Here is a 27,415-nt window from a genome sequence, read left to right as displayed (position 1 = left end):
TATCCATTGACACATTTGATATGTGTAATTTTTAAAAATGCATAGAAATCTATGTAATGTTTTTTTTATTTTGTTTTCATTAATTCATGTCTGCTTATTTCAATGTATAAAAAAAAAAACCTTAGTAGACAAACCTTACAAAGAAGGGTCATGAAATATTGAACCACAACTATATATTTATTTTTGACATTTTTATTTTTTAGTTATAATAATAAATTGTGTTTGTGACGCTTCATTTGTATTTCAGGTATGTTGTAACCACACATGGATTCCCATCAGCGATCCCTCAGTGTAAGTACATTATTTCTTTAGTGTATTACATTTTTTACAGTGGCTTGATTAACTAAACTACAAAGCTCTCATTGCTGAAAGCAATCGTCATTAGTACAAAGAAGAATTTATATTACTTAGCGAACAATGTCTAGTATAATTTTGGAATTAAATATATTTTTAGATGTGAGGAAATATGGCATGTTTAAAACTCTTTCCTTAATCCCTATGTAATCTAGTATTATTTATAAGAAAAGCATTAGTATTGTTGAACTAGATACTATTAAGAAAAAAAAAAATATTTAAAAATGCTGGTGTTGAGTATATGCTGTTCACTTAGTAAAGCAATTTTATCTTTAGTCAAGTAATCTTGTTTTTTTTTTTGTTTGCTTTTTTTTGTTTTTTTTTTACTTTCCTTAGACATAATTAATAATCTTTGAAAAATGAACTTTTACTTTGCTTCTCTTCATTCAGTAAACTAAGTGAAAATCCTGCAACAATAGTGAGGGCGGAAACAGCAAACTTAACATCGCATCCATAAATGAATAAACAGCAAAAGAAGGGGACAAGGGGTAAACAAACCCCCGGGACTTTTAAGGTGCTTGGAAACAAGAAGTAAATATTCAAAACATTTTCATAAAATAGCAATATTTAGTTTAATTACAAAAATACAAACAATAACAAAAATATTATTGTATTAAAAATGATCCACATCAAATTTATTATACAACATAGCAATTCATGGAAACAGAGTATACCAGTCAGAGTATACCACTAGACATGTTTCACTCATCTGGGCTTCCTCAGGAGTTTAAGGTACACTTTGTGGTAAACCAAAATTGCAGGTTAAAAATTTGACTGAAATGAACACAATAGCCATCAGATATCCATGATCATCAGTCTAATATTAAACCCCATATATGCTCAATTCAAAGTAGCCACAGGAGGACAAAAGCTAGGTGTAGTCTATAGAGTAGTTGAAAAAATGGAATCAGAGTGGTTCTTATACCAGAGGAATAATCCTCATGCATAAATGTGAAACACTGTATCACCGTGCATACAAGTATCCCAGGTCACAGAGGAAAAATGGTCCAAAAAAGACTCGCATCTATTGATGTCCTTAGATGTATCTGGCAGATAGACTGACGGTGGGTAGAAAAACCTCCCTAATACTGAACTGTCAGCTCAGTATTAGGGAGGTTTTTCTACCCACCGCCAGTCTATCTGCCAGATACATCTAAGGGCATCAATGGATGTGAGTCTTTTTTGGACCATTTTTCCTGGATATCTGATGGCTGTTGTGTTCATTTCAGTCAAATTTTTAACCGGCAATTTTGGTTTACCACAAAGTGTACCTTAAACTCCTGAGGAAGCTCAGATGAGCGAAACATGTCAAATGGTATACTCTGATTGGTATCCTCTGTTTCCATGAATTGCTATGTTGTATAATAAATTTGATGTGGATAATTTTTAAAACAATGAGTGGTATACTCTGATTGGTATCCTCTGTTTCCATGAATTGCTATGTTGTATAATAAATTTGATGTGAATAATTTTTATACAATAATATTTTTTGTTATTGTTTGTATTTTTGTAATTAAAATAAATATTGCTATTTTATGGATATTTTTTTTAATATCTATTTACTTCTCATTTCCAAGCACCTTAAAAGTCCCGGAGGTTTGTTTACAGCCTTCTTTTGCTGTTTACGTGAAAATTCTCTTTGCAAAATGAGCATGCTCTACCCATTTAGAAGACCAATCCTGTCTGTCGAATGTTATAAATGTATTTTTTTTCTTTATTTTTACCATTAGTTGTTATCCTACTGGTGCAGAAATTTCATAAATTAACCACACATTTTCAAATTTTCTGCTTATATTTTATGTGTAGAAGACATACTCTTGCATAATTGATTGAATTTACTGTAGTATGTAAAGATTTCTAGTGCTCAATATATATGGGTATTAGACCCAATAGTCAGGTACCTACATCCAAAAATTGTTAGAGTTGGACAGAGTGAGGGGGTAACAGGATTTTTCTTGGTATAAAGGACATTGCACCGGATTAAAAATCACATTTTTATTTTTACAAGGGGCATCACAAAAGCGGTTCCCGACCGGCTCACGCAGATTTACTACGGCACAATGGCTCTCCTGGGTGAAATCCCTTACATATATGGGTTTCCCTTTAAGAGCCGCCAGAGGGCACGTGCTCCCGCTACTACGGCGGGGGAACCGATGCACGTGTCCAGCGGTCATGTGCACAAGCACAGGGATTTATGTGTGTAAACAAATCTGTCTCCTCTCCTAGTCACTCCTATCCTCATACAGTTAGAACACACTTAGGGAACACACATTTAACCCCTTGATCGCCCTCCTAGTGTTAACCCCTTCCCTGCCAGTGACATTTACACAGTAATCTGCATAGTGCATATTTATAGCACTGATCGCTGTATAAATGTCAATGGTCTCAAAAATGTGTCAAAAGTGTCCAATCTGTTCGTCACAATGTCACATTACCGATAAAAATCGCAGATTACCGCCACTACTAGTAAACAAAATAACAAAATAAAAATGACATAGAAAATGCCATAAATCTTTCCCATAGTTTGTAGATGCTATAACTTTTGCGCAAACCAATATACGCAATATGCAGAAGAATATATATTGGCCTAAACTGAGGAAAAAAAATGTTTTTTAAAAACATTTTTAGGGATATTTATTATAGGAAAAAGTAAAGAATAATGTTTTTTTTCCAAATTGTCATTCTTTTTTGTTTATAGCGCAAAAAATAAAAACTGCAGAGATGATCAAATGCCACCAAAAGAAATCTCTATTTGTGGTAAAAAAGGGCGTCAATTTTTTTTGGGAGCCAAGTCGCACGACTGCGCAATTGTCAGTTAAAACGAAGCAGTGCCAAATTGTAAAAAGTGCTCTGGTCAGGAAGGGGGTAAAATCTTCCGGGGCTGAAGTTTAGTTGTTAAAACAAACAATAAAGATCCCTCTTATGTGGCTGTGTGTTACACCTGAAGAATAATGCCAACATGCATTATATAGATATTAATCCATGCTAAAGGTGCACATACAATCGACTAGAAATGTGGAGAAAAAAAAACATTTGTTTCGTTTTTTTCGATGCATTATTTATACAAATACGTTTAGTTAAATGTGTTTAATTCATTTTCATTTATTTAAATTCTAATCAATTCAAATTTTTCGAATTCCATTCAAATTTGAATCAAATTACATTTGAATTGCATTTGAATCGAATTACATTCAAAACCAATTTATTATATTTGAAATTAAAATTTTGAAATATAGTCATATTCTTTCTATTCTATTCTATTGCTTTTTTAATTCAAATTCAAATTTATTCTGAATGAATTTTGGAATACTGTTATATTGTTATATATTTTTTCTATTGTACTATTTTTCTATTGTTTTTTCTATTCTTCTCGATTATTTTATTTTCTATTCTAATATTTTATTTTCTATTCTACTCTTTTCTATTCTGTTCAGTTATTTTCTATTCTATTTTATTCTGTTCTTTTATTTTCTATTCTACTTTGTTCTGCTTTATTCTATCCTTTTATTTTCTATTTAATCATTTTTTTTGTGTTCTTTTATTTTCTATTCAATTTTTTTCTATTCTATTACATTCTTTTCTGTTCTATTTCTTTATTTTCTATTCTATTTTATTCTCTTTGGACATTTGTAATTTGATTTGAAAACTATTCAAATTGTATTTGTTTTTGTTTCATTATTTTGGATTTGTTTAAATTCATTACTACATATAAATTTCCGAATAACTAAAAAATGTGTCCAAATTTCAATTTGAAATTAAATGAACCCACGCATTTCTACAATCAGCCAAACTTAACATGTTTCGTGCTGACCCACTACTTCAGGAGTGTGAGGGAGCTCTATAACACAAAAAATGCAAATTTTTGTTGTGGTATGTTCGTCCTCGTTTGGTTTATCCAGTGACTTACCTGAAGTACCCAGCCACTGGCCTTTTTACTCATATATTTATTCATATATTCATATTTGATGCTCTATAAAGTATACTGTATATATATATATATATATATATATATATATATATATATATATATATATATATATATATAGATATATATATATATATACATACAGTATATATATATATATATATATATATATATATATTTCTCACCTTCTTCTGCATCAACTGTGAGTATACAGTAGGTGCCGCTGATATTGTGTTTCCAGTGCGATCCTGTTGCGCTGGTTCCCGGCAACAGGCTTCTCTAATCAGCGCGATCCCATTGCGCTGGTTCTCGTGCTGGCTGTAATAGGAAAATGTAATTTTCCTATAGTAGCGAGCGAGAGAGCGGCAATAATGTTACCTCACTAATGAAGCCTGCATGCCTTCGGGGGCATACCAGGCCCTTAGGTCCGGTAGGGATTTTAAGGGGAATCCCCTATGCCGAAAAAAACTGCGTGGGGTCCCCCCAAAATCCATACCAGACCCCTATCCGAGCACGCAGCCTGGCCAGTCAGGAAAGGGGGTGGGGACGAGCTAGCGCCCCCCCCTGAGCCGTACCAGGCCACGTACACTCAACATGGGGGGGTGGGTGCTTTGGGGGAAGGGGGCGCCCTGCGGCCCCCCACCCCAAAGCACCTTGTCCCCATGTTGATGAGGACAAGGGCCTCTTCCCGACAACCCTGGCCGTTGGTTGTCGGGGTCTGCATAATTGCAGCCACAGAATACTTACTAGCTGTGCATACATAGTCCCACAACATGGACACTGACATACCAGAAGTATTAAGCGAATCTGCAATCGACAACGACAAGCATTCTTTTTTTATCTGTGAAATTTCATCAATTCAGGAGCGCATGAAGTCCATGGAGGAGAGTCAAGGCTAGGCCAGGCTATGAAGGGGGTGCAGGAGATGATCTTACTATTGGAAAAGTTGCCATAATTTTTTTTTATAAGTTATTGTAGTGGGTATCCCTAATTTAAGGGTGACCTGAGCCATAGTTTGCTCGGGTCTTCTAATTGTTTGGACTCTGCCTTGCTGCTGTTTCACTTGGCATGCGGTTCCCCTTAGGTGTATAGGTGGTGCTGACACTTGTACCGGGGGTTTAACCACAAGTGATAGAGTGACTATTGGGTGTCCTCTCTCGCCAGCCCTGCAGTGGGCGTGGTCTACCCACTGTGCATGCCGGAAGAGGGTACAAAAAGGGGGCAGACACCATTGTTCTGGGTGCGGATACCCGGGGACCTGTACCCAGAGGAGTGTATGCCCTCGAGGGGGGATTCAAACATTGACTGTGGGGTCTCGGGCACCTTCAGCCCGAGGCTACGGAGTTCCAGGTAAGCCCAGTAGCTTTAACTGGGTCTACAAAGCCAGAAAGGAAACCCAGGGAGCCCAGGTGAGGGCGACCGCTCTGACTAAGAGGAAGCCAGGGGAGGATCGGCCCCATAACAGGAGGCGAGTGATAAAGAGTGCTGCTAGTCTGCTACCTAAGGAGGGATCTCCTTGACTTTGTCCTTGGAGGGGACTGAGTCACTGTTCAAGCTACATGCTGGCTGCTAGTGCCATTGGGTGACTATCCAGGTGAGCTGTACCCACTCGGGACCGAGTGGCAATGAAGCCAAGAGTGTGCCTGAATCAGTTCTATCTGCTAACCTCTTTCTCTTTTCAACTCTCCGGTTACTGAAGCTTAAAAGGAAAATAAACTTGTGTTGGAGTTGAAGCGTGGTGTGGACATTGGCCTTCTTTGGGAAAGGTAAAGACTTGCCTCTAAACTCTAGAGGTCAGAACAAGTGGAAGGAAGCAACTCGCTGCAGGACCCAAAAATATGTCACCGCTCAACCTCTTCAAACAGGAGGGTACGGGCATATAGTACGGTGTGCTTTTTTTCTACAAGTGAGCCAAAGGTAGAAAAAAGGTCCGTGTGCTAGATTATATAAATCGTTTATACAGTTATGCATATACATGGTCTACTGGTCACATGTGTTGAAGATCCACGCCTCATTCATTTTTATAAATGTGAGATAGTCAACACTGTCATGAGCTAGGCGAGTGCACTTATCGGTCAAGATCCCCCCTGCTGCGCCGAACGTCCTTTCGGACAGGACACTGGACGGGGGCAAGCCAACAGTTCCATTGCATATTGTGCAAGCTCTGGCCAGAGGTCAAGCCTGCCCACCCAGTAGTCCAGGGGTTCATCACTTCTCAGAGCGTCCACATCGGCCATTAACCCGATGTAGTCGGACACCTGGCGGTCTAGACGTTCCCTGATGCTGGATCCGGATGACACCTGTCGATGGGTCGGCTGAAAGAATGATCTCATATCAGAAGTGACTAACACATCTTCAAACCGCTCTCTTCTTGCAAGCACTGTTGGATTGGTACCCACAACTGTTTCTCTGGGAGTGGAAATTCCTCTGCCAGTGCAAGCAAAAGCAGAATGCAGCATTTCTCTAAGCGAGGCCTGGAAGTGCTCCATTCTGACAGCCCTCTGTGATGGTGGTAACATTTCCAGCATTTTTTGTTTGTACAGGGGGTCTACTAAGCGGTGTGGTGGCCTGACTCCTGCTCATCATCCAGGATAATGTTGTCCTCATTCTCCTCCCCCCATCCACGGACAACAACCGGGATCCCAGAAAGGTTTAAAGCATGCTCTTCTTGCTCATCCTCCTCTGACTCCTCTTCAGACTCCTGTTGTTGACTTGTCTCAAATAGAGTAACCCCCCAGGGAATTCATCCAGCATTGCAACTTCCTCATCTTCCTGCTCCTTGATGGCTTGATCAATGACACGACACAATGCATCCTAAGGTACAATGTCACTGATGGCGCCATGGCTACGATTGACCAATTTGGTGATCTCAACAAATGGCTGCAGAAGTCTGCATGTGTTGCGCATGAGCAGCCACTGGCACTGTGAAAAAAAAACAAGCTCCCCAGAACCTGTTTTGCCGCAGAGTTTGTACAGGTAGTCATTAACTGCACGTTTCTGCTGAAGCAGCCTATCAAGCATATACAAGGTTGAGTTCCCTCACGTCGGGGATTCACAAATAAGATGTCTGACCGGCAGATTGTGTCGCAGCTGAATGTCAGCAAGGCAAGCCATGGCCGTGTAAGATATTCTGAAATGGGCCGAAATTTTCCTTGCCTGCCGCAAGACATCCTGGACCCCAGGGTATTTGACAACGAATCGCTGCACTACCAAGTTTAAGACATGTGCCATGTATGGCAAGTGTGTAATTTTGCCCTGTTTCAACGAGCTCAGCAGATTGGCACCGTTGTCACACACCACTTTACCAACTGTCAAATTGAGCGGTGTTAGCCACTGATCTGCCTGTGAACGCAAATCTGAAAGGAGTGCAGGGCCAGTGTGGCTCTTGGCTTCCAGGCACAACAGATGCAGCACAGCATGGCGACGTCTCACCTGGCATGTCGAATAGGTTCTGGGGATCTTGGGCGGCGCAGCGGAAGAGACAGTAGCAGCGGAAAAGGAGGAGTCAGCCCAGAAGGAGAGGGAGGATGGAGTAAGAGGAAGAGAAGAAGAGGCATGCCTGCATGCAATCCTTGGCGGTAAAACCAAATCTACACGGTTGCCACGGGTTACATGCTTGACGGCCATCAGAAGGTTCACCCAGTGGGCAGTAAAAGTTATATACCATCCCTGCCTGTGTTTGCTAGACCATGTGTCTGTGGTCAGATGTATCTTGGCACTGACACTGTGTTCCAGAGATACATTCACTTTCCGCTGAACATGGCCATATACCTTTAGCATGCCCTTCTGTGAGAAATGTTTCCTTCCTGGGACCTTCCATTGTGGTGTTCCAATGGCCACAAATTTTCGAAAGGCCTCAGAGTCTGCCAGTTTATATGGCAGTAGTTGGTGGGCTGCCAGTTCTGACAAGCCAGTGGTCAACCGTTGGGCAAGAGGGTTATCCGGCGTTATAATTTTTTTACGCTCAAACATTTGGCCCACGGAAGCCTGCCTTTTTCCAGAAAAACGTGAGGACGGCATGATGGAAGGTGGAGTGGAGGACAATTGTGAGGAGAGAGGAGAAGGAGAAATAGAAGAGGTTGGACGGTGAGAGCCTTGTGTGTGGCTTTGTGGGTTCTGATGGCCTTGCTCCCACTGGGCTCAGTGATGGGAGTTCATGTGCCTTCTTAAGGTGGTCTTCCCTAGGTGAGTGTTGGGCTTACCGCGACTTATGCGTTGACTGCAAAGGCTGCAGATGGCAACACTATTGTCAGCAGTGGACACGTTAAAAAAAGCCCACACTGCGGAGCCATGTGCCGGCATCCTGGGAGCACCAGATTTGACCATACATGGTTGATGACTCGCTCCTGATACATTAGCAGTCTGGTTTGTCCCTCCTGTGCAATGTAAGTTCCGCCTGCTTCTCCTCTCTATCTGCTGGTCCATCTCTCCCTCTGAACTTCCCTCCTCTTCCTCTCTTGTGGAAACCCACATGACGTCCCTAGACACGTCATCATCGACGTCACCTTCCCTACCACTATAATTATAGATCTCGGAGTAGGCAGCAACAGCAGGGAACAACCTCCTTGGGCTGACCTGGGTACTGTCGTCAGACTGCTGAGTGGCGGTTGTTGCTACCTCCTCTTTCTGATGGCTGTGTATCGGAAATTTCTTGTGATGGATAAGAAAATAATTCCTGTGACTCAAGCGGAGGGTATATGGTGGTGGTGGTGTTGGTGGTAGTGTCTTTGGGGGTGCACACAGCAGAGAGTGAAGAGGGTGCAGATAGAGAGGATGAGGAGGGTTCAGAAGAGTAAGGCTGAGTGAGCCACTCAACCAAGTCTGGTGCGTCCTTTGACCTAATCGAACGCACCTTCTGCAATTTGCCACTTTGGCTCAAGCCTGTTGCTCCTGCCCTACCCCTACCACCCCTGCGGAAGGGACTGCCTCTTCCTCTGCCTGTCATTTTTTAAATGACTCTGTGACAAAAGTCTCTAGAGAAGTGCAGTATATGTGAAAGAAGGTATATAACACCCAGCTTCCATCTGTCATTTTGGGGGGTCTCTGGTCTATCACACCAGTTATAATACTTTTTTCTAATTGTGTTTGTCACTCTTTATAGTATCGCTGCAGAACCGCTCAGCAGTCACAATGCTGCACAATAGAAATGCACTATAATATGCTTTTCTATTTCTATATTTGAAAGTATTTTATACGTGTATTACACCCCTATATATTGCACACCAAATAGTACACCTATACCAGTCCTTAAAAGGACTTTTGTAGACTTATATTAGTTAGCAATTTGTGTAGCTACAGTCTCTCCTGCGACACACAGCAACCTCTCCCTACACTGACAAAAGAGCTGCAGAACCGCACAGCAGTCACAATGTTGCACAGTAAAAATACAATATAATATGCTTTCTATATTTGAAAGTATATTATAAGTGTATTATACTCCTATATAATGAACACCAAATAGTACACCTATACTAGTCCTTAAATGGACTTTTGTGGACCTAATAGCTAGTGATTACAGACTGTCCCTGCTCCACACAGCAACCTCTCCCTACACTGACAAAAGACAGAATGTAAAATGGCAGCCAGATCTCAATTGGCTGTCCTGTACCACATGATGGATGTATCATGGCTCAAAGTTCTTCACAATGTAAAAGAATATGGTGGCCGCTAACAGCGCCATATGTCCGCCGGGTTGGCGAATAGCGAACGCGCAAAGTTCTCCGCAAACCGGCCGCGGGGCGAACCGCAAGGCCATCTCTAAACCATATAAGTACCCTCTTCCTTCTTGGGATTAGTAGTGGCAACCATTAAAGTCCTACACTATCTGTGTTTCCCTTTTCTTTGTGAATTTATATACAATGTAATTTTTGCAAATTAGGAAACATTTAAGATTTTACACACAAAAATCTGTATTATACGTAGTGCTGGCTCCTGACGAGCATGCACTATATGTTTTTGAAAATTAATATTCCTGAAATCACAGTTGAGTTTTAGGGATAATTTTGCTAAATTATGGTTTCAGTACCAGTCTAGCTGGGTTGCATTGGGTTCTCCTTGGCTGCAGGTGTCGCTGTCACCGCCGGCAAGTGTGAGAACGCAGTTTAGCTGGGTGTATTGAATGCTACGCCCTCTCGTAACCAGCCCAGTGGGAGTGTTTCTCCTGCTGTGCATTCTGGGACGTGGTATTTAAGGTACTGACATCACGTGCTTTGGGGTTCCATCCAAGATATTTTCTGTCGGTTGGGTCCTGGTCCTCCTGACCAGCCCCCATGGCCCTCCTGGCCTGGGGTGCGGATCCATGCAATTCCAAGTCTTGGGGCTGGATAGCCAGAGGCAAAGCAACTGCAGGGACAGGCCTGAATGGATATCAGGGCCTATTGATTCAAAGGTGGTCTAGTGCCGTCTCATCTAAGGAGAGGCCCAGCAACTGGAGAAGCATTCAGGGGAGGACTCTTCAGAAGAATGCCATGCACAAGGCTGGTTTCTCTGAAGGAGCCTGGAGGCTCAGTTGAAGGACACTTCATGGATCTACACTCATATGGTATCGCCGGACTGGCTGAGAGATACTGGTACCGTATGATAGCTCTTTAAATTTGTCTATGTCCCTCAGTCTACGCTCAAGTCTGTGGCAGAAACTTTTCACAAGTATTCTACATCCAAGTCTGTGGCAGAGACTTTTATTTTCCTTAACACCCTACCGGCTGCTATGCCTAGTGAGAGGAGGTCTATCCGGGGGTTGTGAGTAGAGTTGAGCGGACACCTGGATGTTTGGGTTTGACGGGTTCAGCCAAACTTTGGAAAAAAGTTTGCATTCGGGACCGAACTTGACCCAAACTTGACCCCGAACCCGAACCCCATTGAATTCAATGGGGACCCGAACTTTTGAGGACTAAAATGGCTCTAAAAAAGTAATGGAAAGGGCTAGAGGGCTGCAAATGGCAAAACATGTTGTTAAGAGCATAGTAAGTTCTCTGCAAACAAATGTGGATAGGGGAATAACTTAAAATAACATAAAATAAATAAAAAAAAAGATATATATGCTGGAGGCCCCCTTCTCAGAAGAAGAGGTACAGGAAGTGATTAAGAACCTCAGAAACTCAACGGCACGATGCCACACATATGGTGGGAATGCCCCAAAATACGCCCTTTCTGGAGAAAAAATTATTCAATTTAATGGATTAACTAGTGGGAAAATAAAATACTTTGAAATTAAAAAAAAAATGTAATTATAATCTTGACCTAGGAGGACGAGGTCCATATGGAGTAGGAGGTTGAGGTGACGGTGGATGTGGCGGTGTAGGTGGAAGCGGCGGTGGAGGAGGACAAGGTTGCCAACACTGGTTCAAAAATACAACAATGGCTGGGTAAGGCCGGTGATGTGTCAAATTCTGTCCACCTGTACTGCGCTTGCTCAGTATGTAGGACAAGGGGATTTCGAAAATCTCCGAAGACGAACGGCGCTGCGCCGTGAGTCCAGGTTCAAGCCACACCATCCGAGGTTCAAGCCGAGTGAAGCGAGGCCATGCCCGAAGCATGGCGAGCGAAGCGTGGTGAGCAAAGCGAACCCGTGAGGGACCCTGTTACTATGTCCACTTGGATGGTGGGGCTTGAACCTGCACTCACGGAGCAGGCGCCGTTCATCTTCCGAGATTTTTGGAATCTCCTTGTCCTTGGGCCGACACTATACGATGGCCAGACAGTTTTTGTCAGAACACCGATATACATGTCTATTCTGCACATGGTACGGACAAGTCCTGTTGGATCCATGCCTGGTTCATTTTAATGAACGTGAACTTGTCCACATTGGCTCTGGACAGGCGGCTGCGCTTGTCTGTGATAACACCCCCTGCCATGCTAAATACACATTCAGATAATACACTGGCTACAGGGCAGGCCAGCACCTCCAAGGCATAAAGGGCAAGCTCAGGCCATGTGCCCAATTTGGAGACCCAGAAGTTGAGGGCAGACCCGTCATTCAGTATGTTTAAGCATGTGCACACATACTGCTCCACCGTGTTGGTGAAATGCTGCCTCCTGCTAAGACGTTTCATCTCAGCTGGTAGTGCTGGTTCTTGTGGCGTGCTGACAAAGCTTTTCCACATTTCGGCCATGCTAACCCTGCCTTCTGAGGTGCTGGCGGTGCCCCGGCTGCGTTGGCGACCTCTTCCTCCTCCTCTGCCTTTTGCTTCCACCATACCCTCACTGTCAGGTGGGAATACCACCAGCAGTGCGTCTACCAGCGTGTGATTGTACTCGCGCATCTTACGATCACACTCCAGTGATGGAATTAAGGACGGTACATTTTCCTTGTAAGGGGGATCCAGCAGAGTGGCCACCCTGTAATCAGCACCAGTTAGAATGTGGGCAACTCGGCGGTCATTGCGGAGACACTGCAGCATGTAATCGCTCATGTGTGCCAGGCTGCCCAGAGGCAACGAAAAGCTGTCCTCTGTGGGAGGTGTATTGTCTGTGTCCTCTGTATCCCCCCAGCCACGTACTAGTGATTAGTGATGGCCGAACGGTTCGCCCGGCGGTCGTTTCGCGGCGAATTTCCGACATTCGCGGTCCGCACGTTCGAACGCCTTTTTCCGTCGTTCGCCGCGGCGGACTTACGTGTTTAATGTATACAAGAACTTTAACCTTTGGTGACACGTTTATCATGTGATACAGGACAGCCAATTGAGACATGACAGCACATGGACACTTGTACATTCCCCCTAACCTATAAATACACCCGATCCGGTGGCCATTTTACATTCTTTCTTCTGTTAAGATAGGGACAGGTTCCTGTGTGGAGTAGGGAGAGATAAACCACTAGCTATTTGGTACACAAAAGTTCTTTTCAGGACTGGTATAGGTGTTAGGTGTTGATAGGTTTGCTGTGCTGCTGATTCTTGCAGCAGCCTGAGTGTCTTTTGTTAGTTTAGAGAAAGGGAAAGGACGGTGTATGCTACAGGGACAGCCAGATTAGTCTTTCATCATCATCATCATCATCATCATCATTAGCTGTTACTATCAAGGTCCACAAAAGAGCTGTTCCAGTAACCACTAATCGTTCTCTTTTTTTGCCAATTTGTATAGGGACAGGAAGGAAGCAGTGTTGTCAGGCAGTGAGGGTAATTTTAAAGACTTGCTGTTATTATTAGTTCCACAAAGGTTCTTTTCAGGACTGGTATCAGTGGTACAGTAATAGGCTTGTACATGTATAATATTCTTTCTTCCAAATATAGAAAGGATATTATACTTGACTGCTGCCCTTCTGCTGCAGTCTGCTAAACATTCACAACTCACTTGTTCCACAAAAGTTCTTATAAGGACTGGTAACTTGGTATAGGGTGCTACGGTACATAGGCTTGAGTGCGGTACAGTCTGCTGTTCTGTAAGGACCGCTATCGGTCCACAATAGATAGGGTTGACGTGCACCACTGCTGACCGCTGCCCTATACTGCAGCAGTCCTTCAGCGGTATAGGGACTGACGTACAGTCTGCTAAACACTAATACACAACCTGCTTGGTCCACAAAAGTTCTTATAAGGACTGGTAACTTGGTATAGGGTGCTACGGTACATAGGCTTGAGTGCGGTACAGTCTGCTGTTCTGTAAGGACCGCTATCGGTCCACAATAGATAGGGTTGACGTGCACCACTGCTGACCGCTCACCTATACTGCAGCAGTCCTTCAGCGGTATAGGGACTGACGTACAGTCTGCTAATCACTAACACACAACCTGCTTGTTCCACAAAAGTTCTTATAAGGACTGGTAACTTGGTATAGGGTGCTACGGTACATAGGCTTGAGTGCGGTACAGTCTGCTGTTCTGTAAGGACCGCTATCGGTCCACAATAGATAGGGTTGACGTGCACCACTGCTGACCGCTGCCCTATACTGCAGCAGTCCTTCAGCGGTATAGGGACTGACGTACAGTCTGCTAAACACTAACACACAACCTGCTTGTTCCACAAAAGTTCTTATAAGGACTGGTAACTTGGTATAGGGTGCTACGGTACATAGGCTTGAGTGCGGTACAGTCTGCTGTTCTGTAAGGACCGCTATCGGTCCACAATAGATAGGGTTGACGTGCACCACTGCTGACCGCTGCCCTATACTGCAGCAGTCCTTCAGCGGTATAGGGACTGACGTACAGTCTGCTAAACACTAATACACAACCTGCTTGGTCCACAAAAGTTCTTATAAGGACTGGTAACTTGGTATAGGGTGCTACGGTACATAGGCTTGAGTGCGGTACAGTCTGCTGTTCTGTAAGGACCGCTATCGGTCCACAATAGATAGGGTTGACGTGCACCACTGCTGACCGCTGCCCTATACTGCAGCAGTCCTTCAGCGGTATAGGGACTGACGTACAGTCTGCTAAACACTAATACACAACCTGCTTGGTCCACAAAAGTTCTTATAAGGACTGGTAACTTGGTATAGGGTGCTACGGTACATAGGCTTGAGTGCGGTACAGTCTGCTGTTCTGTAAGGACCGCTATCGGTCCACAATAGATAGGGTTGACGTGCACCACTGCTGACCGCTCACCTATACTGCAGCAGTCCTTCAGCGGTATAGGGACTGACGTACAGTCTGCTAATCACTAACACACAACCTGCTTGTTCCACAAAAGTTCTTATAAGGACTGGTAACTTGGTATAGGGTGCTACGGTACATAGGCTTGAGTGCGGTACAGTCTGCTGTTCTGTAAGGACCGCTATCGGTCCACAATAGATAGGGTTGACGTGCACCACTGCTGACCGCTGCCCTATACTGCAGCAGTCCTTCAGCGGTATAGGGACTGACGTACAGTCTGCTAAACACTAATACACAACCTGCTTGGTCCACAAAAGTTCTTATAAGGACTGGTAACTTGGTATAGGGTGCTACGGTACATAGGCTTGAGTGCGGTACAGTCTGCTGTTCTGTAAGGACCGCTATCGGTCCACAATAGATAGGGTTGACGTGCACCACTGCTGACCGCTCACCTATACTGCAGCAGTCCTTCAGCGGTATAGGGACTGACGTACAGTCTGCTAATCACTAACACACAACCTGCTTGTTCCACAAAAGTTCTTATAAGGACTGGTAACTTGGTATAGGGTGCTACGGTACATAGGCTTGAGTGCGGTACAGTCTGCTGTTCTGTAAGGACCGCTATCGGTCCACAATAGATAGGGTTGACGTGCACCACTGCTGACCGCTGCCCTATACTGCAGCAGTCCTTCAGCGGTATAGGGACTGACGTACAGTCTGCTAAACACTAATACACAACCTGCTTGGTCCACAAAAGTTCTTATAAGGACTGGTAACTTGGTATAGGGTGCTACGGTACATAGGCTTGAGTGCGGTACAGTCTGCTGTTCTGTAAGGACCGCTATAGGTCCACAATAGATAGGGTTGACGTGCACCACTGCTGACCGCTCACCTATACTGCAGCAGTCCTTCAGCGGTATAGGGACTAAGAGTTTTGTCACAGGGTCATTTAAAAAATGACATGCAGAGGAAGAGGCAGGCCCTTCCGCAGGGGTGGTAGGGGTAGGGCAGGAGCAACAGGCTTGAGCCAAAGTGGGAAGTTGCAGAAGGTGCGTTCAATTACTTTAAAGGATGCACCAGACTTGGTTGAGTGGCTCGCTCAGCCTTACTCTTCTGCACCCTCCTCATCCTCTCGATCTGCACCCTCTTCTTCACTCTCTGCTATGTGCACCCCCAAAGACACTACCACCAACAACACGACCACCACCACCACCACCACATACCTTCCGCTTGAGTCACTGGAATTATTTTCCGATCCATATGAAGAGGACATTTCTGATGCGCAGCCACTCTTGGTATTGGATCAGGAAGAGGAGGTAGCAACAAGCGCTACTCAGCAGTCTGACGCCAGTACCCAGATCAGCCCAAGGAGGAGGTTGGTCCCCGGTGTTGCTGCCTACTCTGAGATCTCTACTTATAGCGGTGGGGAAGGTGACGTTGATGATGACGTGTCTAGTGATGTCACGTGGGTGCCCACAAGAGAGGAAGAGGAGGGGAGTTCAGAGGGAGATATGGACCAGCAGATAGGGAGGAGAAGCAGCAATGACTTACATTGCACAGCAGGGACAAAGCAGACTGCAAATGTATCAGGAGCGAGTCATCGACCATGTACGGTCACATCTGGCGCTCCCAGGACACCGGCACATGGCTCCGCAGTGTGGGCTTTTTTTAACGTGTCCGCTGCTGACAATAGCGTTGCCATCTGCAATCTTTGCAGTCAACGCGTTAGTCGCGGTAAGCCCAATACTCACCTAGGGACGACCGCCTTAAGAAGGCACATGAGCAGCCATCACCGAGCCCAGTGGGAGCAACGGAACACACAAAGCCACACTGCAGGCTCTCACCGTCCAGCCTCGTCTTCTACTTCTCCTTCTCCTCTCTCCTCACAATTGTCCTCCACTCCACCTTCCATCACGCCAAGCTCACATTTTTCTGCAAAAAGGCAGGCTTCCGTGGGCCTAATGTTTGAGCGTAAAAAAATGATGATGCCGGATAACCCTCTTGCCCAACGGTTGGCGGCTGGCTTGTCAGAACTCATAGCCCGCCAACTACTGCCATATAAACTGGTGGACTCGGAGGCCTTTCGCAAATTTGTGGCCATTGGAACACCACAATGGAAGGTCCCAGGAAGGAAGTATTTCTCAGAGAAGGGCATCCCAGAGCTATATGGCCATGTTCAGCGGCAAGTGAATGTATCTCTGGCACACAGTGTCGGTGCCAAGATACATCTGACCACAGACACGTGGTCTAGCAAACACGGGCAGGGAAGGTATATCAGTTTTACTGCCCACTGGGTGAACCTTCTGACGGCCGTCAAGCATGTAACCCGTGGCACCCGTGTAGATTTGGTTTTACCGCCACGGATTGCATGCAGGCCTGACTCTTCTTCTCCTCCTCCTACTCCATCCTCCTCCCTCTCCTCCTCAGCTGCCTCCTCCTTTTCCGCTGCTAGCGTCTCTTCCACTGCACCGCCCAAGCTCCCCAGAACCTATTCCACATGCCAGGTGAGACGTTGCCATGCCGTGCTGCGTCTGTTGTGCCTGGAAGCAAAGAGCCACACTGGCCCGGCACTCCTTTCAGCTTTGCGTTCACAGGCAGATGAGTGGCTAACACCGCTCAATTTGACAGTTGGTAAAGTGGTGTGTGACAACGGTGCCAATCTGCTTAGCGCATTGAAACAGGGCAAAATCACGCACGTGCCGTGCATGGCACACGTCTTAAACTTGGTCGTGCAGCGATTCCTTGTCAAATACCCTGGGGTCCAGGACATCTTGCGGCAGGCAAGGAAAATCTCGGCCCATTTCAGAAGATCTTACACGGCCATGGCTCGCCTTGCTGACATTCAGCGGCGACACCATCTGCCGGTCAGACGTCTTATTTGCGATTGCCCGACGCGATGGAACTCAACCTTCTATATGCTTGATAGGCTGCTCCAGCAGAAACGTGCAGTTAACGTCTACCTGTATGAACTCTGCGAAAGAAACGGTTCTGGGGAGCTGGGTTTTTTTTCACCGCGCCAGTGGCTGCTCATGCGCGACACATGCAGACTTCTGCGGCCATTTGAGGAGATCACCAAACTGGTCAGTCGCAGCCATGGCGCCATCAGTGACATGGTACCTTATGCCTTCTTTCTGGAGCGTGCATTGCGTCGTGTCATTGATCAGGCTGTGGAGGAGCAGGAGCGGGAAGATGAGGAAGTCGCAATGCTGGATGAATTCCCAGGGGGGGCTACTCTATCTGAGACAAGTCAACAACAGGAGTCTGATGAGGAGTCAGAGGAGGATGGTGCCGGGGCGGATGAGCAGGAGCAAGAAGAGCATGCTTTAAACCTTTCTGGGATCCCTGTTGTGCGAGGATGGGGAGAGGAGAATGAAGAGGACGACATTATCCTGGATGATGAGCAGGAGCCAGGCCACCACACCGCTTCCACTTTAGTGCAAATGGGGGCCTTCATGCTCCAGTGTTTTAATAGGGACCCCCGTATAAAAAGCATGAGGGTCAAGGACCAGTACTGGGTGGCAACGTACTTAGACCCCCGGTACAAACACAAAATGGCGGAAATGTTACCGCCGTCGCAGAGGGCTGTCAGAATGCAGCACTTCCAGGCCTTGCTTCGAGAAATGCTGCATTCTGCTTTTGCGTGCGCTGGCAGAGGAGCAATTCCCACTCCCAGAGAAGGATTTGCGGGTACCAATCCAACAGCGCCTGCAAGAAGAGGCCGGTTTGAAGATGTGTTGGTGACTTCGGATATGAGGTCATTCTTTCAGCCGACCCATCGACAGGTGTCATCCGGATCCAGCATCAGGGAACGCCTAGACCGTCAGGTGTCCGACTACATTGGGTTAACGGCCGATGTGGACGCTCTGAGGAGTGATGAACCCCTAGACTACTGGGTGGGCAGGCTTGACCTCTGGCCAGAGCTTGCCCAATTTGCAATCGAACTGTTGGCTTGCCCCTCATCCAGTGTCCTGTCCGAAAGGACGTTCAGCGCAGCAGGGGGGATTGTGACCGATAAGCGTACTCGCCTAGCTCACCACAGTGTTAACTACCTCACATTTCTAAAAATGAATGAGGCATGGATCTCGGAGGAATTCAACACATGTGACCAGTAGACCATGTATATGTCTATAAACTATTTTTTTAATCAAGCACACAGACCTTCTTAATTCATTTGGCTCACTTCCTTGACCCAAAAAAGCACACCGTACTATATGCCCCTACCCTCCTCTTTGAAGAGGTTGAGCGGTGTCATATTTCTACTGGGGCTGCTTATGATATCCCTGTGCTGTGCTGACTTCCTCCTGGGGGTTCTTATTATGAAGGGATCACACTATCCCTGTGCTGTGCTGACTTCCTCCTGGGGGTTCTTATTATGAGGGGATCACACCATCCCTGTGCTGTGCTGACTTCCTCCTGGGGCTGCTTACGGTGCTGCTGTCAGTGCTGTATGTCACGGTGCTGCTGTCAGCGCTGTATGTCACGGTGCTGCTGTCAGCGCTGTATGTCACGGTGCTGCTGTCAGCGCTGTATGTCACGGTGCTGCTGTCAGCGCTGTATGTCACGGTGCTGCTGTCAGCGCTGTATGTCACGGTGCTGCTGTCAGCGCTGTATGTCACGGTGCTGCTGTCAGCGCTGTATGTCACGGTGCTGCTGTCAGCGCTGTATGTCACGGTGCTGCTGTCAGCGCTGTATGTCACGGTGCTGCTGTCAGTGCTCTGTATTACGGTGCTGCTGTCAGATGCCTCTATCACGGTGCATGTGTCATTCCGGTATGTCACGCTGCTGGTGATCATCTCCTGCACCCTCTTCTTTGCCTACCCTGGTCCCTGACCTTCCCTCTCCTCCATTGCCTTCATTAGCTCCATAGTCCTGAATTGTTAGAACAATTTCCCAAATAAAATAAAAATGCTTGTAGTTATCGATCCCAAATTCACCTCATACATGTATTATGTCATTGTCCAGATGGTGGGACTACGTTTTACCCCCTAATAATTACCACGTGGCCGCAAATTCGACATGAAGGTTTGCAAAGTTCGCCTCCCATTGAAGTCAATGGGGCCCGCGGCGAACGGTCGGTTTCGCGAACGTTTGGGTCCGTTCGCATTTCGCGTTCGCGAAACGTCCCGTCGGAAGTTCGTCCATCACTACTAGTGATGGCCATGAGCTGGTCTGGGTGCCACCCTGCTGTGAACATGGTTCCTCCTCCTCCATCTCCTCCTCCTCATCCTCCACCTCGTCATCCTCCAGCACCGTGCCCTTGCTGCTGGACAATTGTGTACCTGCCGTTTGTTAGTGCAGGAACCCACCCTCATAGTCACTTGTGAATGACTGCCCTGAAAGCCTTGGAAATGATCCCTCTTCCTCCTGCTCCTCCTCCTCCTCCTGTGCCACATCCTCTTCCATCATCGCCCGAAGCGTTTTTTCAAGAAGGCATAGAACTTGGATAGTAACGCTGAGAACAGCGTCATCGGCACTGGCCATGTTGGTGGAGTATTCGAAACAGCGAAACAAGGCACACAGGTCTCGCATGGAGGCCAAGTTATTGGTGGTGAAGTGGTGCTGTTCCGCAGAGCGACTCACATGTGCGTGCTGCAGCTGAGGCTCCTGCTGCTGCTCACACAGTCTGGCCAGCATGTGCAAGGTGGAGTTCCACCTTGTGGGCACGTCACATATGAGGAGTTGAGCGGGAAAGCAGAAGTTACGATGCAGCACTGACAGGCGAGCGGCAGCAGGGTGAGAACGCCGAAAGTGCGCACAGACGGCCCGCACTTTCTGCAGCAGCTCTGGCATATGGGGGTAATTTATAAGGAACCTCTGGACCACCAAGTTCAGCACATGTGCCAGGCAAGGGATGACTGGATGAGGAGGCGGTAGAGGATGAGGAAGCGGAGTAGGAGGAGTTAGCAACAGGAGGCAAACTGAAGCGCCCTGCAATCCTCGGTGGTGGACGGATATGCGCCAAACTGCTATCCGCCTCCGGCCCAGCCACCACTGCATTTACCCAGTGTGCTGTTAGGGAGATATAACGTCCCTGACCGCGCTTACTGGTCCACACATCTGTAATTAGGTGGACCTTGCCACAGCTGGCGTTGCGCAGTACAAACCTGATTTTGTCCCCCACTTGTGCAGGGAAGGGATGGCTCGCCTGGAAAAGTAGTGGTGGCTGGGCATGATGTACTGTGGGACAGCCAATGCCACCAGGCTTTTAAAACTCTGCGTCTCCGCCAGACAGAATGACAGCATTTAAATTTTGAAATTCTGGCATTCTGGGCCAGGGATTGCGGGTGGCTAGGGGGATACTTACTCTTCCGCTCCATTGTTTGGAAGATAGAGAGCTGAAGGCTTCCATGGGACATTGTGGAGATGGTTGGTGACCCAGGTAGTAGTGTTGCTGGCAGATCCTCTGTTTGCACGTTGGCAGGTGCCACTGTCACTACAGAGGTGGATGAAGAGGCCGAGACTGCATCAGAAGAGGAAGCAGGAGGAGCCAGAGACCTTTGATCTGCTCGGTCCCTTGCTGTATTGGGCAGTAGCAGGCATACTGTCTAGGGGACGGGCGCTCCACTTTTGCACCCTGCTCCCTCTTCTGCTGTGCTGGTGGCTCTGTGTGACCACCGCCTCTTCCTCCGATCTACACTGGTCACCTGCATGACGTTGATTCCATGTGGGGTCCAGGACCTTATCATCCTCCACATCATTTTCCACCCAGTCTTCACCCCTGCCCTCCTTGTCGGTCTGCACAATTGCGAAAGCAGCAGCAGTTGGCACCTGTGTTTCGTCATCATCCGAGACGTGCTGCGGTGGTCTTCTCATGAAACAGAAGTGGTTGGGCATTGGTGCACACAATCTCTTCCACTTCTGTGGCAGGGCTAGGTGGATGGCCCAGGGAAACCCTGCTAACAGAGTCATCAAAAAGCAGAAGAGACTGCTGCATGATTTGGGGCTCAGACTGCTTGGCCGATTTGCAAGGGGGTGATGTGAAAGACTGATGGACATTGGCTGCAGGTGCCAACTCTGATCTTTCATCAGGAGACTGGGTGGGAGACAATGTCAAGGAACCGGAGGCACTATCAGCAACCCAATCTACTATCGCCTGTACTTGTCCTGGCCTCAACATTCATACAGCCGCATTAGGCCCGACCAAATACAGCTGCAGGCTCTGTCATCTACTCGCACCTGAGGAAGGTGTTTCACTTGTGCGTGTAGCTGGCACAGATCGACCACATCCTCTCCCTGCAACAAGAGCTCCACCAGCAGCACCATGACCAGAGCCACGTCCCTTCTTTGACGTTCTCCTCATATTTTCCAAATTTAGGATCTTGCCCTAAATGGGTGTTTTTGCAATAGCAGAATACACCCAGAGTATGTAAACGGTGTATCTCTGAGCTACAGAAATGCAGAAAATGCTATTCAAAAAAATGTTTTTTCCCTACATTATTTTTTTTTTAAATAGCACAATAGAAGAAAAATATATAAATTGTGTAACGCACACCTCCAGATAGATAGATAGATAGATAGATAGATAGATAGATAGATACATCACTAAACTAGTCCCAAAATACCAACCAAGCCGTTCTCTTCGTCATCCGAAGACCTCCTGCTCTCTAGCTCTCTTGTCACCTACTCCTATGCTCGCCTCCAGGATTTCTCCAGAGCTTCTCCCATCCTTTGGAACTCCCTACCCTAATCTGTCCGACTGTCCCCTAATCTATCCATCTTTAGACGATCCCTGAAAACCCTTCTCTTCAAAGAAGCCTATCCTGCTTCTAACTAACACTGTTTTACTTCCTCCATAAGCTCATCCCCCCACAGCTATTACCTTTTGTATCAATTGCTCCTTCCTTTTTAGATTTCTAACGAGCAGGGCCCTCTAATTCCTCTTGTACCAAATTGTAATGTAACTGTAATGTCTGCCCTCATGTTGTAAAGCGCTGAGCAAACTGTTGGCGCTATATAAAACCTGTATAATAATAATAATAATAATAATATGCAGAAAACACTGCAAAGTTTTTTTTTTTTTTTTGCACTAAATGGGTGTTTTTGCAATAGCAGAGCTGCAGAAATGGTGAAAATGCTATTCAAAAAAATTGTTTTTGCCCTAACAAAAATGTTTTTTAAAAGCACAATAGAAGAAAAATATATAAATTGTGTAACACACACCTCTACATATGCAGAAAACACTGCAAAGTTGTTGTTTTTTCACTGAATGGGTGTTTTTGCAATAGCAGAATACACCCAGAGTATGTACAGGGTGTATGTCACAGTAATATATGCAGTGCTGGTGCACTGAGCTTGCAGATAAAAGTTAGATTTTCTCTGGCACTGGGCTCATGGCAGTGTAAAAAGACTGTGCACCGAAACCCAACCAGGTAAATCTGTTTAGATCGCTGAGATATTAGAATAGATTTCTGAATCTGGACTCCTACATAATTATCTCTCCCTCACAGAAGCAACAGGAACCTTGCTCTACACTGTCTAAAGCAGAGTGACGTGCTGTGCTGTGTGCCTCTAGCTTAAATAGAGGCTGGGTCACATGCTGCACTGGCCAATCACAGCCATGCCATTAGTAGGCATGGCTGTGATGGCTTCTAAGGGTACACCAGTTAAACAAATGTTGATTGGCTGCTGCAGGGCTTTTTAAAATGCGCCCAAACACTAGGGGGCGCCTAGATGCACACATGTACCTTGTTAATGCCTGTGAAAGCAGAACACCTGATTGGATTCTAGTGTCGCTCCTGCCTCACTAAGTCCTTATGTGGGATTACAAGAGACTGGAACCACATCGCATTCAGGTATCCCAGTTGAAGTCACGTGACAGTGACGTAACGCGTAGGACACCGGAAGTGACGTTCGCACACGAGCAGGATGCTCGTAATCTGTTGTACTGTGTTATACATATCTGCAATGTGTGAGTAGTTTTTAAGTTTTATTAAACAAATTTTTTGCAAAACTACTACACTATGGTGGGCTTTATGTTTATCTCCTGAGCATCCCCTTTGAGTAAACCCATGGATTAACCCCGTATTGGGAGGCGGTGAGGTACAAGAGTTTGAAGCTCGTTTCCTGGTTTCCCCCTAAAGGCTACTGTATATATGCTGTATAACTTACAGCTGTAAGGTAATCACCCAGTGTTCTCAGTGAACACCTGGATATCACTTTTGTTGTGGAGATTGCTTTGCCACAGATTCACCATTGTGTTATATATTTTCACTTAGTGACACTTAGTGGACACTTCCACTTGGACTTATTTTATTGATTATTTCACTTTGAGTGACACCATCACCTGGCTTTTTTAATTAAAGCGGAGGTCCACCCTAAAATGGACCTCCGCTCATCTGATCCCTCCCCCCCTCCGGCGCCACAATCGGCACCTTTCAGGGGGGAGGGGGGTGCAGTTACCTGGATAATCCAGGTAACTGCACCCACTTCCGGGCTAGCTGTCTGCGGAACGAGCGTAGGTTACGCCCCCGTTCCGCAATGCCCCGCCCCCTTCAGCAAGTGCCCCGCTGCCTGCTGGGAAACACACAGCTCCCAGAGGCAGCGGGGACCGTCTGGATTGCGCCGCGCGGCTCGCGCATGCGCAGTAGGGAACCGGGAAATGAAGCCGAAAGGCTCCATTTCCTGATTCCCATACCCAAGATGGCGGCGGGACCCGGCAGCCGAGCGAGCGATCGGCTTCGGGTGCCGACATCGCGGGCGCGCTGGACAGGTAAGTGTCACTATTTAAAAGTCAGCAGCTGCAGTATTTGTAGCTGCTGGCTTTTAAAAAAAAAAAAAAAAAACGCGGAGTCCCGGTGGACTCCCGCTTTAATTATTTATTGTTGTTTTTTCTGTTGCCCACTATATTATTGTATTTATTTATTTATTTTTATACGTAGTGATATTCTATGCACATCAGCACTTTATTGATTTTTGGACACTAATAGATAATTGCACAAGTGACACATTTGCTTTTATATTTTAGATTGGTCCATTAATAATGATTGGTTTTCTTTTTTGAGATATATTCACGTGTGGGAGCGCAACACCATTTTTTTTACTATTTACTATTCTTTTAAAATGCGCCATTACGTTGCCGAACACCGGACCCAAACCCGAACATACAGTCAATTGTTCGGGTTCGGGTTCAGGTTCGGGACCCAAAAAGCCAAAAGTTCGGTACGACCTCGAACTTTACAGTTCGGGTTCGCTCAACACTAGTTGTGAGAATCCAGCTGTAAAACGGTTATTTTCTGGATTTCTTCTATAAGAGACTTTCTATTTTTGCAGTCCAAAAGTACATGACCTTCCTCCCAACCCTCTACCCTAAACTGAAAGACTCTGTTCTATCTTCAAATAAATAACCCAAAAGAAGATTCAGTGTCAGTTTTCACATTTCTTTGGGCCATCTACCAAGGGAAACCCTAGACGGAGACGAGGTCAAGAAGGTAACTGTAAGCCCAATAAAACCAGCAGCTCCTTCAGGGATCAGTGCTACATATAATAAACGTAAGTTGTTACATTTATTAATCTTGATTACATGTTATGTTAATAATTTCTTCTCTCATGGCACACAGACCACATACAAAGGCAATTTCACCACATTCATTTTTTTGGGGTTTAACAGCATAACCATATATAATATGCTGCTCTTCACCTTGATCCTTATGGTATACATGGTGACAATATGTGGAAACTGTTTGATCATCATGGTGGTGTGCTATAGTAAGACCCTTCATTCTCCCATGTACTTCTTCCTCTCTCAACTCTCTATATCTGACATCATGCTGATCACAGATATTGCTCCTAACATGTTAAATATTGTTCTACATGAGAGGACCCCCATATCTTATTTTGGTTGCATCACTCAATATTATGTCTTTGGTTCAACAGAAGGATTTGAATGTTACCTTCTGACAGTGATGTCCTATGACCGCTATCTGGCCATCTGCTCTCCTCTGCATTATGTCTCCATTATGAAACAAACACTTTGCATTCAATTAGTTATTGCATCCTGGCTGTTGAGTTTTTCTTTCGCATTCATGTCAATATTTGGTGTAAGTCAACTAGAATTCTGTGGACCAAACGTTATTGACTATTTCTTCTGTGATTTCAGTCCTCTAGTAGAACTTTCCTGCTCAGATACAACCAGAGTTCAAATGGAAACAACCTTGTTGTGCTTTCCTGTGCTACTATTACCCTTCCTTGTGATAGTGGTTTCATATATTTATATTGTTGTAACTCTGTTAAAGATTCCTTCTTTTTCAGGAAGACTGAAATCCTTTTCCACTTGTAGCTCCCATCTCACTGTTGTGTTTATATTTTATGGAACCCTAACTGCTGCATATCTGATTCCAAAGGAAGGACAATCACCAATGATCAGTAAGATAATGCCATTATTGTACACGGTTTTTACTCCCTTTGTAAATCCTTTCATATACAGCTTGAGGAACAAAGATATCAAGGACATTTTAAAAAATGTTATATATAAACAAATGGCTTTTTTGTAAAAAAAAAAAAGGGTAATTAAAATGTATCTGTGTACACTTATCTTGGTCTTGGAAAGAGTTGAAGCATCAACGTTTGTTTCCTAAAGAAGGATTATACCCTACAGACTTCCATGGTTCCTCCAACAACTCCTCTGAAACTGGAAATCTTTTATTTTCTTTTGTCTGCTTTAGTTCTGGCATAGCTATATAATCAATGTCAGCCCCTCCTCTATCCATGGTCCCATCCCTACTATATTGTGACTAAAATTTAGTTTATTCGATTTTTCTTATCATCCCTACTATATTGTACAAATACTGTGTGACAGACCCAACCAAGCCTTCTCCATGTCTCCCCAAAACACACAGACTCTGGGAATCTAGGCCTAGGATCCATATTTGGGGCCTCTATGCCTCAAACCAGCAATGACTATAGCAATGAATGTAGATGTTAATGTAATCAGCTCAAACCACTGGGGCCTCCTGCTATAATGTGTTTATGTTAAAGAAAAACTGCAGTCTGCTGACATAATTTGTAATAAAAACATCTTTGCTATTCTGAAGCTTGCCTCCAACCACTTTACATATTATTTTATATATACTGGGATTCTGTCCTAGACACAAGTACCCTGCTTTGGTGAATCTATGTCCCTGGTTGTTGAGCTTTCTTGTAAACTTTGTTTCTGGTCCTTGAATGCCCTCTAGGGTCACCTGTAGTTCTTGGTATCTGAGATGGCTGCAGACCCCCTGAATTATTACTGATTGTAGTATATTCTGCTCTTGAAGACCGGCTTTTACCTCAAGTGGACAGCATCCCCTGAGGAAGCCCAGAATGTGGGCTAAACATGTTGTTCCATCTAAAGTGTTGTATCCATAAGAATGATGTTTTGTGTACTTACTATAATTGTTTTTAGACAATAATTTATCTATATGTTTTAGTATAGTAATTTTAATACAACATTTTTGAGATCACTGTATCATACTTGCACCTTGAAAATCCTGAAAATTCTCTTGTACCTATTCAAATTAAGGTATGTGGTGCTTAAAATAGTGGGTTCTCTGTAGCTAAAAATCTATCCTAATTCACTGTTTAATTAAGATTATTGTTAGCTCTTAATTGGGTTGGTGTTCGAAGTTTGCATT

The 27,415-nt window shown here is 45.2% G+C and overlaps 1 protein-coding gene across 1 annotated transcript; it reads left to right on the top strand.

Moving 5' to 3' along the window:
* On the top strand, window positions 1–27,415 carry LOC143964072 (olfactory receptor 6N1-like). The gene is made up of 2 exons (XM_077473778.1): window positions 1–291; window positions 25,364–27,415. The coding sequence occupies exons 1-2, from the start codon at window positions 265–267 to the stop codon at window positions 26,294–26,296; spliced, it is 960 nt and encodes a 319-aa protein (XP_077329904.1). The 5' UTR covers window positions 1–264; the 3' UTR covers window positions 26,297–27,415.

The sequence above is a fragment of the Lithobates pipiens genome, unplaced genomic scaffold (genome assembly GCF_037356315.1).
Source record: "Lithobates pipiens isolate NorthernLeopardFrog02 unplaced genomic scaffold, aLitPip1_a1.2 Scaffold_8, whole genome shotgun sequence".
Taxonomy (NCBI): Eukaryota; Metazoa; Chordata; class Amphibia; order Anura; family Ranidae; genus Lithobates; species Lithobates pipiens.
This window is presented reverse-complemented; position numbering and strand designations above follow the sequence as displayed.

Excerpts from the sequence above, each read along its gene's own strand:
- LOC143964072 (XM_077473778.1), top strand. The coding sequence starts at position 265 with ATGGATTCCCATCAGCGATCCCTCAGT. Across the intron at positions 292-25,363 it reads CCCATCAGCGATCCCTCAGT|ACCACATACAAAGGCAATTT; the intron begins GTAAGTACATTA and ends CATGGCACACAG.